Source organism: Vicia villosa, linkage group LG5 (genome assembly GCF_029867415.1).
Source record: "Vicia villosa cultivar HV-30 ecotype Madison, WI linkage group LG5, Vvil1.0, whole genome shotgun sequence".
Taxonomy (NCBI): Eukaryota; Viridiplantae; Streptophyta; class Magnoliopsida; order Fabales; family Fabaceae; genus Vicia; species Vicia villosa.
The window spans coordinates 157,812,152-157,830,593 of NC_081184.1; the positions used below are offsets into that span (position 1 = coordinate 157,812,152).

Genomic DNA, 18,442 nt, shown 5'->3' on the forward strand with positions numbered 1-18,442 from the left:
ACAATGTATTTCACTCCTCATACGAATCCATAGTTAGAATCATTAGAAACGTCTTATCTTGCTCATTAATACAACTGATCATGCTAATTATATTGTACCTTTCAAAAGCGTTGACATCACGTCATTTGGAGTGGCTTCTTCAGTAGATATGAAGATGACCTTATCTTTATAGAAAATATACACCGAATCGGAAGAGTGTATGTTCATTCCCAATGTCATATATATCCTCTTGAAAGATATGCATATCAACTTGATTAAGAAGACACGATCGTTAACAAATATTGGACAAGTCTCACATACCCATTGAGCTTTTACATTACTATTTGTCATGGTGGTTACTACCATCGAGGATGGTAGAAGGATCCTTTCTAACCCAAAATTTTTCACACACTTGTTTGAAATGAAGGAGTGTGATGCTCCGAAATCAAAAAGAACAAAGAGGGGTTGACCATGCATATGATAGAGAAATTGAAACGGGGTAAAACATATGAATATTACCTATTACTTAAATAAAAAAATAAAAAAGTTAAATCAAAACCAAATTCTTCATCGTCAACCACGCCCAACTCTTCGTCTTCTTCAACAAACTTAAACTAAAAAATAAATCTAAGTTTTTACTATTTCTTCTCCAACAAACACAACAAAAAAAAACACGAAATTGAAATATGATACAAGAAACCTAAAACCCAAATCGAAAAGTTTACACAAATCGAAATTGAAGGAGCAATTTGCTATAATTATGTTCAATGAGACTTTATCCCCTGTTGTTGTTCTTGTTGTACTAACTTTGTTGTAACTTAGTATCAGTGGTCAATATGTAAATCCAATACACCTAAAGTAAGATCAAAAACATAGTTTTAATTTTGCATTTCAAAAGTTTAAGGAAAGGATTATTAAGAGAATAAGAAAAAGATGAAAGAGTGGATTAGGATTGTTACCAAAAGAAGACAACCTATGCCACAAGATAAATAGTACAACATGGATGAAAACTAAAATAGAACGACTAAAAACATAGGCTACATCTTTGAAGCAATAAATTGTAGAAAAGTGCAGATTAAGGTAAGAGAAAGAAATGAAATTATTAATGTTTGAAAATATAAGAACAAAGAATATGCGTAAAAGAAAAATCAAAATCATTTAAAAATATATCACCAAATCTATCACACATTCAGCAGATATTTGTTAGATACAATCTACATTCATAAAGTCATCTACATTATTTAGATTATTCATATTTTATTTGTTATTTTTCGTCTTTTTTAGTTTTTCTTTCTGTAATAGATAATATTTTTTGTTGAAATTTTATTATGACTTGTTAAAAAAATAATAGAAATATGTTTGAAATACCATCATTTTGTACACATAAATGGTTAGACATTAATTATTTGTAAAAACAACAAATATTCTACCATTAATAAAAATTTTAAAAACTAAAGTACAAAAGAACACACCACTAAATAAGAACGAAGGAAAAAAGAATACGGAAGATAAAAAAGTTTAATTTAATTTATTTACTTACTTGTATTCTTATGACTCTTGTTGGCCAAGAGATACACTTTATATATACCTACAAATAGTCAATGTTCATATAAGAAATAGAGAAAGAAAAAATGAGAAAGAGAAAAATGTAAGAAAAAAAGTAAATGAGATTTGAATTTTAAAATAGATAGAATTATGGCGAAAACATATGGTAAAAATGGGAAAATAAAATAATTCTAAAAATAATGCATGCGTAATATGTACTCATTAATTTGACTAAACACACATAATTGATATGGTTTATTGTCCTTTTTAGAAGTACTTTTTAAAAAGTAAATTTGATTTGTTATGTAGCAATACTTTTTAAAAAGCAAATCTGATTTCCCGTGCCTTATAGCAGTACTTTCTAAAAAGTATATACAACATTTTTAGGAATAATGTTAACATCTGCATCAATGAGTAACATCACTAACTATTATTTCTAATTTGATAACACAATCCACCTATGTGATTTATTAACATCTAGCTTCCATAAATTATTTTTGTCATTCACATCTTTGACTTTCTCAAAAGGTATTGTCATACTGGAAAAAAAAAAAAAAGAACATCAAAATTAGGTTTGAAAGAAAACAAATTGGACATTTTAAACTCAACACAAATGAGAACACGTTCGATATAAGGTTATGAATTTTTAAAATGGACAAAAATAATGGCGTTGTTAACAGATAAAGTAAAAACATAATGGAGAATATGGTTTGTTTTGGGTTGGTAACAAAAATATGTTTTCATGATGATAAATGAAGGAATTGATTATCAGAAGAAAAATATGGATCAAATAGAACAAAAAAAACATAGTTAAGCATAGGGTTTGTTAAGGGTTGTTAACAGCAGAAATTTATTTTTGATAGTCAATGATAGTTTGACCGAAATCGACAAAATATGATTCATAATGATGAACAAATTTGAAGAAAAATTGGTGCATATATTTAGTGTTGAATAAGAGGAGGAGCCGACGAGCCAGAGAAGAGGAATTTGGTTTGGAGGAGAGTGGAAACTGAAAAAACCTGTTATATGGGTTTGTAAAAAGGATGTATCATAACAATCTTGTAACATTGGGATAAGGACTTCGATTAGAAAGGAACAATGAGAAAGAGCAGAGAATTGTACATGTTTGGTTTGAGAGGAGAAAAAATTGAAATGGATTGACAACATAGGTTATACTTGAGAAAGTAGCTAAGTTGAAGTTAAAGGCAGTTGGATTCAGAGAAATATAGTTGACAAATTGGTCTGTGGGTGTAATCAGAAGTGATAAATGGTAGTTGCAATTAAACAATAGAAGAGTTGGTTAGAAATGAAAGGAAAAGGACATTATTTACCCTTGGTTTGTTTTTATGATAGAATTAGAGGTAGGGGCAATAATGGCTTTACCAAAGCCATTGATTTTCTTATTATTTCTTATATTATAGATAGATAAAAAGAATGGTGAACTATTCAAACACCAAAGAGATAATTGGTAGAGTCATCAGGTTCCGAGGAGTAAGAGATATAGTCACATGCTTTGAAGGAGTAACAAAGCATGACAATGGATAATACGTGTAACAATTGTAACTTGATAAATATCACATGCACAAAGCGGTCGATCTAGTGACATTGCAATATTTGTTTACACCACGAGAGTGAGATGAATAGTTGATTGTGAACGACATTTTTCCGGCATGTGTGCACAATGAACTTTGGATCATCTCCTCTTTTTTTTCTCTTGATTCCCATTTATATATATTTTAATCTCACTTTCTTTCTAAAATTAAAAATGATTTTATAATGAAGAGAAAGTGAGATTAAGAGAGAGATATACAGAAAGGAGAGGAATAGAGAGAAAAAGAGAAGGAGATGATCCAAGTCCAAAAGGGAAAAGTTTGGGTACATGGTTGTTGAAAATGGAGTTAAATAAAAGTGCTAAAAAATGGAGTTAAATAAAAGTGCCAAGAAGAGAAAGAGTTGAAGGGTTAATGAAGAGATATAATATTTTTTTAGCAAAAAATAAACATAAAAACATGGATAGACATTCAAATGAAAGGTTGATTGTTATTTATGTTGCAATGAAAAAATAAAATTAAAAGTATTAAGGGGGAGAGAGAGAGAGAGAGAGAGAGAGAGAGAGAGAGAGAGAGAGAGAGAGAGAGAGAGAGAGAGAGAGAGAGAGAGAGAGAGAGAGAGAGAGTATAAATTTTAGTGACACATCAATTATTTTTTGTTGCAAACATTTAGTTATTTTAGTATTGTGGTTACTAACATTGATGACATGGCAACTATCAAATTTCTATTTTTCTATCGTATTCAGATGTATAAAGTTCATATTCAAAGAATAAGAAGTATACAAGCAAACACGAATAAAAATACATAGTCAAGGATATTTAAAATTCTAGAAAATAACATGTTCACTAACAGAGAATTTGAAACGGGTAACACATATGCATATTAGCTAAATAAAAAACAAAAAACTAAAATTAAAGCCAAATTCTTCATAATCAACCACATCCAATTCTCCATCTTCTTCAACAAACTCAAACTAAAAAGAAATCTAAGTTTTTAATATTTCTTCTCCAACAAACACAAAAAAAAAACATGAAATTGAAATCTCATACAAAAAACCTAAAACCAAATTCAAAAGTTTACACAAATCGAAATGGAAGGAACAATTTGCTATTATTCTGTTCAGTGAGTCTTCTCTCATGTTATTGTTCTTGTTATACTAACTTTGTTGTAGCTTAGTATCAGCGGTCAATCTGTAAATTCAATACACCTGAAATAAGATTAAAAGTGTAGTTTTAATGTTGCATTTAAAAAAAATTAAGGTAGGGATTATTAAGAGAAGAAGAAAAAGATGAAATAGTGGATTAGGGTTGTTACCAAAAGAAGACAACCCTGCCCCCAAGATAAATAGTACAACATTAATGAAAACTACAATAGAACGACCAAAAACATAGGCTACATCTTTGAAGCAATAAATTGCAGGAAAAATACAGTTTAAGGTAAGAGTAAGAAATAAAATTATTAGTGTTTGAAAATATAAGAACAAAGAATCTGTGTAAAAGAAAGATCAAAATCATTTAGAAATATATCACCAAACCTATCACACATTCAGCAAGATCAAAATTATTTAGAAATATATCACCAAACCTATCACACATTCAGCAGATATCTGTTAGATACAATCTACATATTATATCATAGATTCATAAAATTATCTACATTATTTAGATTATTCATATTTTATTTGCTATTTTTGTCTTTTTCAATTTTTCTTTTTATAACAGATAAAATTTTTGTTGAAATTTATGAGTTGTTAAAATAATAACAGAAATATATTTGGAATACCATCATTTTGTACACATCTATGGTTAGACATAATTATTTGTAAAAACAACAAATATTCTACCATTAATAGAATTTTTAAAACCTATAGTACAAAAGAACATACATAAGAAAGAAGGAAATAAGAATATGGAAGATAAAAATTTAAATAAATATATTTACTTGTATTCTTATAACTCTTGTTGGCAATGAGACACACTTTATATATATATACATGCAAATAACCAATGTTCATATAAGAAATAGAGAAAGAAAAAATGACAGAGAGAAAGATGCTCGAGAATAAGTAAATGAGATTTGAATTTTAAAATAGATAAAATTATGGTGAAAACATATGGTAAAAATGAGAAAATAAAATAATTCTGAAAATAATGTATGCATAATATGTATTCATTAATTTGACTAAACACACATAATTGATATGGTTTATTGTGCTTTATAGAAGTACTTTTTAAAAAGTAAATTTGATTTGTTATGTAGCAGTACTTTCTAAAAAGCAAATTTGGTTTCACATGCCTTAGCTGTACTTTCTAAAGAGTATTACATTATTTTTAGGAATAATGTCAACATCTGCATCAATGAGTAACATCTCTAACTGTTATTTCTGGTTTGAAAACACACTCCACTTTATATTGACATCTAACTTCCATAAATCATTTTTGTCATTCACATCTTTGACTTTCTCAAAAGGTATTGCCATACTGAAAAAGAACAACGCAACAAACTAGAAGATAAAGAGAAAAACGCAGAACTAGGTTTGAAGGAAAACAAACTAGACATTTTAAACCCAACACAAATGAGAACATGTTCGATATAAGGTTAAGAATTTTTAAAAATGAACAAAAATAATGGGTTATTAACAGATAAAATAAAAATATAATGGAGAATATGGTCTGTTTTGGGTTGGTAACAAAAGTATGTTTTCATGATGATAAATGAAGGAATTGATTATTAGAAGAAAAAAATGGATTGTCAAATAGAACAAAAAAAACATAGTTAAGCATATGGTTTGTTAAGGGTTGTTAACAACACAAATTTATTTTTGATTATCAATGATAGTTTGATTGAATTCGACAAATATATAATTCAAAATGATGAATAAATTTAGAGAAAAATTTGGTTTGGGGGAGAGTAGAAATTGAAAAAACGCGTTCTGAGGGTTTGTAAAGAGGATGTATCATAGCAATCTTGTAACATTGAGATAAAGATTTCGATTAGAAAGGAAACAATGAGAAAGAGCAGAGAATTGTACATGTTTGATTTGAGAAGAGGAAAAATTAAAATTGGATTGACAACTTAGGTTAAAGTTGAGAAAGTAGCTAAGTTGAAGTTGGGAGCAGTTGGATCCAGAAACAGATAGTTGACAAATTGGTTGGTGGATGTAATCAGTAGTGATAAATTCAGAGACAGATAGTTGACAAACTGGGTTGTGGATGTAATCAATAGTGATAAATGGTAGTTATAATTAAAGAATGAAATAGTTGGTTAGAAATGAAAGAAAAAGGACATAATTTATCCTTAATTTGTTTATGTGGCAGAGTTAGAGGGAGGGAAAATAATTGCTTGTCCAAAGCCATCAATTTTCTTATCTATTTCTTATATTGTAGATAGATAAAGAGAATGGTGAACTATTCACACACCAAAGAGATAGCCGATAGTGTCACCAGGTTTCGACCGAGGAGTAAGAGATATAGTCACCTACTAAGAAGGAGTAACAAAGCAAGACAATGGACAATATGTGTAACTGTTGTAACATGATAAATACCACATGCACAGTGCGGTCGATGTAGTGATGTTGCAATATCCGTACACAACACAGGATTGAGATGAATAGTTGATTGTGAACAACATTTTTCGACATGTGCGCACACAGGAGTGAGATGAATAGTTGATTGTGAACAACATTTTTTCCACATGTGCGCAGGATTGAGATGAATAGTTGATTGTGAATGATATTTTTCGACATGTGCGCACACAGGAGTGAGATGAATAGTTGATAGTGAACAACATTTTTTGGACATGTGCGCACAGTGAACTTTGGATCCTCTCTTTTTCTCTCGATTCTCCTCTATCTCTCTTGATCTCACTCTCTCTCTCTCTCTCTCTCAAACAAAAATGATTTTATAATGACGAGATAGTGAGATTAAGGGAGAGAGATAAAAAGAAAGGAGAGGAATTGAGAGAAAAAGAGAAGGAGGTGATCCAAGTCTATGTCCAGTAGCAATAGCAATAAAGGAAAAAGTTTGGGTGCATGGTTGTTGAAAATGTAGTTAAATAAAAGTGTTGGGAAGAGAAAGGGTTGATGGGTTAATGAAGAGGTATAATTTTTTCTTTAGCATAAAATGAACATAAAAACATAGATAGACATTCAAATGAAAGGTTGACTGTTATTTGTGTTACAATTTGTGTTACAATAAAAAAATAAAATTAAAAATATTAAGGGTTAGGAACCACACACAAGTACAATGAAAAAATAAAATTAAAAATATTAAGGGTTAGGAACCACACAAGAGAGAGAGAGAGTGAAGGTAGATTGGTGTACATAAAATATAAATTTTTAATGACACATCAATTATTTTTTTGTTGCAAACATTTAGTTATTTTAGTAATGTGGTTACTAACATTGATGACATGGCACAACTACCAAATTTCTAATTTTTTATTGTGTTCTGATGTGTGAAGTTCATATTCAAAGAATAAGAACCGCATAGTCAAGAAACCATTCAAAACTTGAATACATACAAGTTTAACATACTTGTATAAATATATTTAAAATCGCATAGTGGAAGACTTTTAAATTCACAATACCTGTGGGAACCGTTCAAAACTGAGTATATACAACACTGCCAGCAAGCAATTGACAATGCATGTTTCAGTCTAAAAAGACCAAAGATATGTTCACATGAAATAGTTTCAGCCCACGTGCAAAACAAAACAAATTGTAGACAAGTCTATTGACATTGATATTAATTGAGAATCTCACATACCATTTTATAACAACTAACAAGTGATCCAAGGCAGCATGCTTAGAGTGTGAGATTATCCATGTTCTTGGAGGTACTAGAGATTCTATGAACTGACCGCCCTTCCTCTTGCTCGTCATATGGATTTGCTCGATAGTTGGATATTGCCTCTTCATTGTCTGAACAGCCTGGTCTTTCAGTAAGGAATTGTTCCCAAAAGACGTCATTCACTCGACGTGGAGCAGCTGGTTTGACTTGGCCATTGCCTGAAGCTTCCTGCGGTGAAGCTAAATTGATAGCCTCATTAGCCACAACCCGGTTTAAGGAAACTCCATTTTCTGATACTTTACCATTGGCATTAACTATTGACTCGGCAATTTCTTGACAATCTATCTGGGGTGATCTGGCCGAGTATGAATTCCTGTTGAATTCCAATGGACAAGATGCCAGAGTTAAATTTAGTTGGCAGGATATATGACTATCACCTTCTTCACTACTTGGCTCCAGGGAGTGAGGATTTGTGCTCTCAGTAGCTGTTGCTCTTCGTGATAAACACGAATCCATATTAAAAGTAAAAGATGTCCCAGTATCTGCAAGCTCTAGTGTTTCAGGTGCAAAAGCAAGGCCAGTTCTTGTTTGCATTCCATTCAGTTCTCCTTCAGACGGGTTCTTCTGCAGGCTTTCCTCACCTTCGTTTGAACCCTGTGTGCTACCTGATACCAAGTTCATATCCGAGACAGCTGGTGACAATTCCAGCCTGAGTTTGCTCGAGAAATCTTGATGGATAACATTTCCAAATTCCAGTCTAAAATTACTATGATTGTCAACCAAGCTACCTTCAGCAACAGGTTGCACATGATCAACCTGAGGCAGTCGCCTTTTCTTATTATATGCCGCCATATCCATGGATTCGATTTTGCGCGAAAGTTGATCAACAAAAGAAGGATTCTGAAGAGCCTTCTCAAAAAAGCTCAGCAAATTTGTCTGCCTCTTCTCTATACCATCCAATCGATGGAAAAAATCTTCCATCTGAAGCTTTGTTGTTGATTGATGCTGTTTGTAGTTTAAGAGATTGGATTCAAGAGAATTTTTCTCGCGCGAGAGTTTATCGAGTTCCTCGGCAAATGCTGCTCTTTCAGGATCTACAACAGAAACCGGAGGATGACTATGACTGTGTATAGGTTTCCTGCGGTGTATATTCTTCAGAAGATGCTTTTGTCCTCTTATAAATTCTTCATTAGCAAACTCCCAACGCTCAGAATGTACTTTTCGAAATCCCTGACAACAGAGCACACATAAATAAACCATAACAAATTAAAACCTAACAAAAGTTTTCCAAAGTGCTGGAAAATATCAGCAATACGAATAAATACATAAAACAATTATTTATCATCTAAGCCATAAGATCCACAACTTTCTTTGAATGATATACCATTACATCTTTAAAAGTATATTCTTTATTTTATTCCACACATAAAAACTTTGGGAAGCAAATCCAGCAGTGGGACTTAGTTTTCAATCCTTGCCATAAGTGCATGATTTCAATTTTCCAACCATATCTAAAAAAAATTAGATATCAATTTCAACTAGTTCATCAAAAATTTACAAGGCAAGATGTTTGCCCTTTTTGTTTTCCTGGTATCATCATATCAATAAATGAATAAAGCATAACACTCAAACCAAAAAACTCAAGCATATAGTAGAATGTAGAATGTGTCCACCATTGGTGTAACTCAACCTTGGATCCTTTGCCATTTGTTTTGAGCATATAGTTAGACACAACTTCTAATTGATCAATTTTTGTTCATGATACATTCGTGAACTTTTGTGTCACTCCGGGAATACATTTGTTGAATACTTTGACATTTATTTCAATACTAAGAATCACATTTCATGAATACAAGGTTAGAAAATGGTTATACTTATACCATGTTTGTTACAAGGTTGAGAAAAAACTATTTCTAGAAATAAAGGTTTCTAAGAATAAAATAACTTCAATAATTCTCATGATTCTATTGCCATATGTAAAGGTGGCAATGCGGATTCCCATGAAGTTTTACATAATTTTCTATTAAAAAAAAATATAACTACCAATCTTTTTAGAAATATCTAAATTATATGTCAAACACATTTTTAAAAAATACATGGGAATTAAACTTCCATATTAATTTTCCAGATAACTTATTCCTTGAAAATACTTTTAAATCCTGAAACAAACACCACCTAATACTATAAGAAGTGTATGTTTGGTTTAACTTTTGGAAGAGACAAAAATGTTTGGTTTGGTTTAACTTTTGGAAGAGACAAAAGCAATTCTAGAGATCTAGAATTGATTTTGAGGTGTTTGTTTCTTCTAAAGTAGAATTGATTCTGCCTCCAAAACGGATTCTACTTAAAGCTAGAATTTGTAGCTTTTGAGTTTAAACGTGATTTATACTTTGAAATTTAGTAATCAACTCAACTTAGCATAAAGGTTATCCAAACATAAATCAATTTACATTCACTTCGTTTTCGTATTTAACCAGAATCAATTTTACATAATCAATTTACTCAAAATCAATTTTTTTATATGTCATCTCACCCTCTTCATTCAACCTTCTCAAGTCTAACATTTTTAAGGCTAACTAAAATTTCGCCCTAGATAAACTCCATGAAATCCAACTTTAAAGTTCTTCTTAATTCCTATCTAACTAAACAGTTTTTTTTCCACCAATCTCATAACAACGATCATCATAATCCAATCCAATCCGATAATTGAAATTCAATGAAGACGCAACAATCAAATCAAACTATACACATACAAAAATCAATCAAATCAAATAAAAAACACAGTGAAAGGAATAATCAATCAATCAGGAAAAAAAGACTGCAACGAAACAATCAAAGACGCGTATGCAACGAATTGAAGAACAAACAAGAAAGAGTTTACATACATAGGTATTGAGCTGACGGATGAAGCTGGAGAAATTGCTGTGCTTGAAGTACGTCGGGAGGAGAAGGCGAGCGAATTCGGTATTGTTCCAAACGATGAAGCTGCAGTTGTTAGAGCCCCAGGAGACGATCTCGTCGGTGGAAGAATCATCAACCATGTCATACGTCTTCTGGAGAAACGGCGCCGGACCTCCTCCATTTCCTGCGGCCGCGGATGAGGAGGGCGGCGCAGCATCCATTTCGTAACGGCGGGCGAGAGAGAAGTTTGACTTGAAGGCTGTATCTTGTTGCGTAGGCTGGTCGTTGTTGGCGTTTGTTAAGCTAACCAGGTCCCAACCTAAAATCAACTAAGGATTATTTTATTTTATTTTGGTATAATTATTTTATTTATGGTAAATTCAAATTGTTATTAGTTTAATAATCAAAAAAATTCATAGTCAAATAAATATTTATTTTTTCTAAAAATATACTATTAATTTATAAATATCAACCACTTATTCATATTAATATATTAATTTTTTTTATAAAGTGGTTTCCTTCATTCCGTACCGACTAATCCATCCGAGAGCATTACTGCCCCACGTAGCCTCCAAAAGTTGGTCCTAGGCTCCTTCGAACTCAGGACCCGAGAGCATTACTACCCCGCGTAGCCTCCGAAAGTTGGTCATAGGCTCCTTCGAACTCAGGACCTCAAGGGGAGCATACCTTTAATATATTAAATGTTGTCGTCATGAATTAAATTTTAGATCAATAATTTACACTAATTTAACTCAACTAATACATATTAATTGAATTGCTTCAACCCTATTATTTTTTGTTTATTAAATTAAGAGATAATAGTTATTTTGTCCCCTGTCATATGATTTGGCTTTACCCCCTAACATATGAAGATTCTCATATTTTGTCCCACCAACCACTAGGCTAATTGCTTCTATTGTTTAGATTTTTGCATCAAATATATATATATATATATATATATATATATATATATATATATATATATATATATATATATATATATATATATATATATATATATATATATATATATATATATATATCAGTATTTCAATTAAAAATTTTATCAAATAAATCTTTTAAAGTGTAATTTGTAATTATAATGAAAGTGTAATTTAAAATATATATTTTCATCAAATAAGTTATAATTCTTGAAATATTAAATAATATATTTTTAATACAAAATTTCTAAAACATATTTACTAATATATTTATGAGGAGGGTTATATTTACTACAAAAATAAGTTATCAACACTTACTCCCCATCTTGACCATTAATTATTTTTAATCTAATGGTTAAAATTAATGAGTAATTAAATATGGCGAGAGAAAATCAATACTCATTAATTTTAACCATTAGATTGAGAATAATTAATGGTCAAGATGGAGAGTAAGTGTTGATAACTTACTTTTGGAGTAAATATAACCCTCCTCTATATTTATTAATATATTTCTAAAACGTTAACTAAATATTTACTAATATATTTCTGATACATAATTTCTGAAAACATATTTATTTAATAATATTTATTACATAATTTCTGTAAAAATATTTATTATATAAATATGTATTTCACATTTAATAAATATTTATTATATAAATGTATAAATAAATATCAAATTTTAAATATTTAAAAATATTTTTTTAATTACATCATATTATATAAATATTTCTCAATTACACTTTTATTTTAATTTCTTTTTAATGAAAATACCTATTTTTAAATTACACTTTCATTTTAATCATATATTTCAATATTTATAGAAGAAAATATTATTTAAACATTTGGAATTAAAAATATATAATAAACAATTTATTAAATATGAAATAAATATTTAAATAATAAATTAATAATATTAAAGATATTAAAATGCTATAATTTATTTTAATTATAATTATTTATTTTAAAACACATAATAAATTAATAATATTAAACATATTTAAACGTTGATGAAAATATTTAATTTAAATACTCACTTTCATTATAATTATATATTTCAAGAATTGTAATTTATTTGATGAAAATATACAGTTTAAAATTACACTTTCAAAAAATTTTAATTAAAATACTGTAATATATATATATATATATATATATATATATATTTGATGCAGAATGTAAACAATAAAAGCAATTAGCCTAGTGGTTGGAATCTATTGTCATAGGTTCAACATCAATGGAAGACAAATTTTAAGCTTTCATATTTAACTTTTTAGCTAACAAACAATAAAATAATAATAAAAGATGTCACATGAAATTAAAAAATAATAATAATAATAATAATAATAATAATAATAATAATAATAATAAACATGTCAACTAAGCCATCCACGTCATTAAAAATAATCATTAAAAAAATTAAAAAAAGGTTGCCACGTCAATAATTTTGATGAAACCAAACTTTTTTTTATCAAGGATTTTTCAAACCTCGCCTATATGACAGGGGGGCAAAATAACTATTATCCGTATTTTCTATTTACTCAAACTAATTTAATTAATTATTTTTTAGAATCCACTTATATGATATAAATATAATCTTTTTATGAGAATGAGTAAGTAATAAGATATGAAATTTTTTTGAATCAAGAAGGAATTTGTATTAATTCAAAAAGTGGTAAAAAAAGTACATGGTGATCGCTTGGAAATAATATAATTCTTAAATAATACAAGAAACGTTTTGCATTCATCTTTTATATATATATATATATATATATATATATATATATATATATATATATATATATATATATATATATATATATATATATATATATATATATATATATATATATATATATATGAGGAAGGATATATTTATTCCAAGAATAAATGATTAAATGATTATAACTTACTCCACATCTTGACCATTAATTATTTTCAATTTAATGGTTAAAAATAATAAGAAATAGTTTTCTCTCTCCAAATTTAATTACTAATTATTTTTAACCAATAAATTAAAAAGAATAAATGGTGAAGATGTGAAGTAAGTTATAATAACTTACTCCAAGTGTAAGTGTTGAACACTTACTCCAAATCTTAACCATTGATTATCATTAATCTAACGGTTTTCATTGATCATTTAATCTAATTATTTTTGGAAGTATTTTTTAATATAAAAAATTAATTAAAGTCGTTAGATGACTAATAATCAATGGCTAAGATTTGGAGTAAGTGTTCAACACTTACTCTAAGAGCTAGCCATATGGGTGATCAAGGTCCCCTCCCTAGATTCCCCAATGGTCACAAAAGATTCTTAACGTGTGAGAAATTAAGGCTAATTTGGCTTCCTGAGACTAATCATTGTTGATAACATTTAATGTTGCGTGTGGGTTCCACGTCATTTGACGTTTTAAGATTTTCTCAGTTAACGTTTGAAGAGTCTTCTTATTGACACTTGGAAGTCTACCTCATACCACGCTTGAGGGACTCGCCCAAGGCCATGTCGAGTCTTAAAAAATATTAATACCTACCTCTTAAAACAGAGTGAATATAAATAAAAAATAATATAAATATAATGATAAAAAAACTTTGAAGAATTTAAAACCTTTTCACAAATTTGAGTGAGGTTGTCGATTTTTTTTCAAATAACCAAGTTTTGAAGTTTTATTACCAAACTAACCAAACTTCCTCAATAATTCCCAATATAATCATGTTTCAAACAAAAAAAAAGTAAATTAAAGAGGAGGTGTCACTTGAATAGGTGCTCCTATATATTTTTTCAAATTTGTTCAATTACCTGCAGATTTTCCTACAGATTTGATATTACTTGCGGATTTACCTGCGAATTTTCCTACGGTGTTACCTACGGAAAAATAATTCGCAGATAAATCTGCAGGAAACATCATATCTGCAGGAAAATCCGCAGGTAAATAAAAAAATTGAAAAGAATATAGGAGGCGCCAATTCAAATGACGCCTCCTCTTTAATTTACTTTTTTTTTTTGAAATATGGTTAGATTGAAAATTATAGTGGAAGGTTGGTTAGTTTGGTAATAAAACTTCAAAACTATGTTGTTTTTTAAAAAATCGAGATTGTCTATATATGTATTTTTAATTAAAAATTCTCTTAAAGTTCATTCACAAAAAAAATTTGAGATAATACTACACAATTTATTTTAATTTTAGAGTGAAGGTCTATTTTAGTCCTCACAAAATTGCAGATGTCAAATTAGTCTGTGAGAAAAAAAAGTCTTTGTTTATTCTCTTATAAAATTTAACTGAGTCATGTTAGTCTCTATTTTAATATTTTTTCAACAATTTTTTTTCTATTTTGAAACCGTGACTGGACTTGACAAGATAGACCTACTTTCAGAAGCTGGATTACCTAATTGTGAGACATCAGAATCTTATCATTCAGAATTAGAGTCATCAAATTTTGATCTTTCAAAATCTGAGTGTCAAACTTCTCTTCATATGTTCCAATCAGAGTCAGAGCCCGATAAATTCTTTTACTAATGATCTTGTGCACTTGAATACATGTTAGTATACCTAGTTGTTCATTAAATACGTTGTTATCATCAAAACCTAAGGACTATGGTATAAACCAAATTTCTTCCAACATAATATTATTTTTGCCACAAGTATTATTTACAAAAGCAAGAAATTAGCCTAAATCACCCCAATAGCAGAACTAAACCTTCCTAAAAGATCATTAAGAAGTGAAACAATAACAACGCTTAATACACAAGAATGCATAACAAAAAAAACCATAGTCACCCACCCATTAGTCTGATAATAAACTAAAAAAAAGAACAATGTGGCATCGCGATTATTTATGTATAATTCCTTCACAAATAATTTTAAATCAACAGTCGTAAAATAGGAGTCCAGTCATGGTTTAAAATATGAAAAAATTGTTTGAAAAAATATTAAAATACAGACTAACATGACTCAATTAAATTTTATAAGAGATTAAATATGACCTAATTTGGATTTTTTTGTGAGAGACTAAAATGGATCTTCACTAGTAATTCAGTAGTTCCATCACAGTTCAAAAGAAGAAAAAAACCATTTTTATAAAGAATTTAATAAAAACTATTTTTTTATCAAAACTAATTTGACCTCTGCAATTTTTACGAGGGACTAAAATTTCATTAAATCTTAATTTTATAACATTTTCTATTGATGAGATTTTTTAGTTACAGCTATTTTTTTTAAAAAAAATTATTAAAATCTCTATCCAATTATATACACATAGCTTCAATCACGCGAGAATATTTATCAGAAGCTGAAACTTGAGAACATTCCGGAAGACTCCACAGCTACTTCTAATCTAATCTGCCTCTGCCGACGACATCCCGAGCAACACCCCCGTGCCACCGTCTTCTCCGCCGCCAATAGAGTGACCCTTGCCTCGTGAGTTTATCTCTTTTATCTTTTTACTTTGTCAGTGTTTTGAGATTTTGCCCCAATCCAATTATTCGCCATCCAGTCATAAACTATAACGATTGCCACAATCTTACTATTGTTTTAGGCTCTTGTTTTCGTTACATAAACCTCAATCTCCTTGATTTCACTTTGCTTCGATTTCCTTGTTCAGTTTTCATCTTCTCTACCGTTACTTTTTGTACTTGGGATTTTCTTAATTTTAATTATTGTGTGATTCTTGAATCTATGAAATTCTTTCAGAGTGTGTGTGAAGTTCGTTTCACAAATAAGTTATTACAATTATAACAATTTATTCATTTTTGTTTCAATATTTTCCTATCTAGTTTAGTAAGAATGCCGTATTTCCTTTGACAGATAAGAAATGCCGAAGGTAAAGACTTCCCGAGTTAAATACCCCGAAGGCTGGGAACTAATCGAGCCAACACTCCGCGAACTTCAAGGAAAGATGAGGGAAGGTTGGGACTTTATCTGTTACATTATACATACCTTACTTAATTTTGTTGTCTTAGTTTTAATTTTTCATTCTGAAATGTTTTCATAATGTTCTTTATGTGGCAGCTGAGAATGATCCCCATGATGGAAAAAGAAAATGTGAGACTTTATGGCCTATATTTAAAATTGCTCACCAGAAGAGTCGATATGTATATGACCTTTACTACCGGAGGAAGGAAATTTCTAAAGAGTTGTATGAATTCTGTTTGGATCAAGGATATGCTGACCGCAATCTAATTGCAAAATGGAAGAAGGTACCCATCATGACCTATTTATGAAATTTCTTTTCGTATGAGTAGTAGTTTCATTTGATAAAACATAGAGTCAGTTTGACTTGGAAGTAAGTGAGAAATCCTAATCCAGGAGACATACAAACATACACGGCTATAAAATCCAATCTTCTTGTTTTTGTGATAGTTTTCCTATAGAATCATAAAGAATTACTTGGTTGGTAGAACACCTAGTGTTTTCTTATAATCCTGAAATCTTGTTACCGTAAGAACGTATATTCTGTAACTTCTGTCCAAGACATGTTTTGTCCCATTTGGGTTTCCAAACGGGTGTTGCGAATGATCTCCTTTTACTCTTTTGGAAATGAACAATATGCGCTAGTTTTCGTAGAGAGGACCTCCTTAACTTTTCAAAGCTTCACTTTGTTCTTGTAACCCCAGTCCCCACGGCCCTTGCACTCCAACTCTGAATCTAGTTATATTACTAGTTCACTTGCAAGTTTCTTCAACTCTCGAAATGTTTTCAAGGTGCACAAGATTTTGACGTTCCAGTATATTCCCTCCACACCGTCAGGATGGACCGGAGTGAACTAAATAGTGTGAATGGTTATTTATGAGTTTTTGCTTAAATTGCTTATATGTCTGCATTGGATTTGGCTTCATAATATGAATATCATAAAATTTGTTAGCTAATGCCTCTGTGCTAAGGCAATTGCTCTGACATCTCGAATAACTGTAAATTTGCAATTGTTCTGACATCACGAATAACTGTAAATTCATCTTAGTGGCTACTGGCTAGATATAAAGACATCTTAACTTAGTATCCTCTCAAACAATTGGAGAGTCATATTTTTAGTTTGATTGCGGACTTGAGGTAAAATAAAGAAGTATAAGTTCTTAGACAGTTTTGCTTTTTCTAAATTGTTATGAGGTCGTTGTTACCGGCACAGTAATTATTGAAATATTCCGAAAATCACAAATATAATTATTGTCTGCCACCTTCCTCTTGCTTTCAGTTAACTAATCTATCATTATATTAACATTACTATACTTCCTTGGATTTGATTACCTAACAACATGTTATTGTTTTCGAACTGCAGCCTGGTTATGAACGTCTCTGTTGTTTGAGGTGCATGCAGCCACGCGATCACAATTTTGCCACAACCTGTGTTTGCAGAGTACCAAAGCAACTTAGGGAGGAGAAGGTTATAGAATGTGTTCATTGTGGTTGCAAGGGTTGTGCAAGTGGGGACTGATTGGACATCAATTCTAGTATAGGGAGGGTTTGTTAGAATCATTCTGTTATGCTTTTAGCTTTCTCTCTTCTTGAAACACTCATATAGCTCTGGTTGTATTAATTAATGTTTACTAATTTCTCAAGAGTTATTCACTGGGATATTAGTTAATTATTAATCATCATAGTGCAAAACCTGAATGGTGTGTTATGTACTTTCTAACTAATAATCCAACATGTGTAATTTGTATAGTTCAAAACCAGACTGGTGTTCTGTACTTTCATATTAATAATCCTACCTGGGTAATTTTGATTGATTTTTGAAGGCTTA

The 18,442-nt window shown here is 30.0% G+C and overlaps 2 protein-coding genes across 3 annotated transcripts; one reads left to right on the forward strand and one right to left on the reverse strand.

The window, feature by feature from the left end:
* Window positions 1–4,133: 4,133 nt before the first annotated feature.
* Window positions 4,134–11,093, reverse strand: LOC131603440 (heat stress transcription factor A-5). 2 transcript variants are annotated; one of them, XM_058875748.1, is made up of 3 exons: window positions 10,751–11,093; window positions 7,842–9,095; window positions 4,134–4,282 (listed from the first exon to the last, which is right to left on the reverse strand). In XM_058875748.1, the coding sequence occupies exons 1-2, from the start codon at window positions 10,985–10,987 to the stop codon at window positions 7,881–7,883; spliced, it is 1,452 nt and encodes a 483-aa protein (XP_058731731.1). In that variant the 5' UTR covers window positions 10,988–11,093; the 3' UTR covers window positions 4,134–4,282; window positions 7,842–7,880. The 2 variants fall into 2 exon arrangements, with proteins under 2 accessions (XP_058731731.1, XP_058731730.1); XM_058875747.1 differs by lacking the exon at window positions 4,134–4,282 and having other exon boundaries at window positions 7,621–9,095.
* A 4,872-nt stretch (window positions 11,094–15,965) lies between these two features.
* LOC131607926 (protein BUD31 homolog 2-like) lies at window positions 15,966–18,430 on the forward strand. The gene is made up of 4 exons (XM_058879874.1): window positions 15,966–16,122; window positions 16,510–16,610; window positions 16,714–16,901; window positions 17,978–18,430. The coding sequence occupies exons 2-4, from the start codon at window positions 16,517–16,519 to the stop codon at window positions 18,131–18,133; spliced, it is 438 nt and encodes a 145-aa protein (XP_058735857.1). The 5' UTR covers window positions 15,966–16,122; window positions 16,510–16,516; the 3' UTR covers window positions 18,134–18,430.
* Window positions 18,431–18,442: the final 12 nt, after the last annotated feature.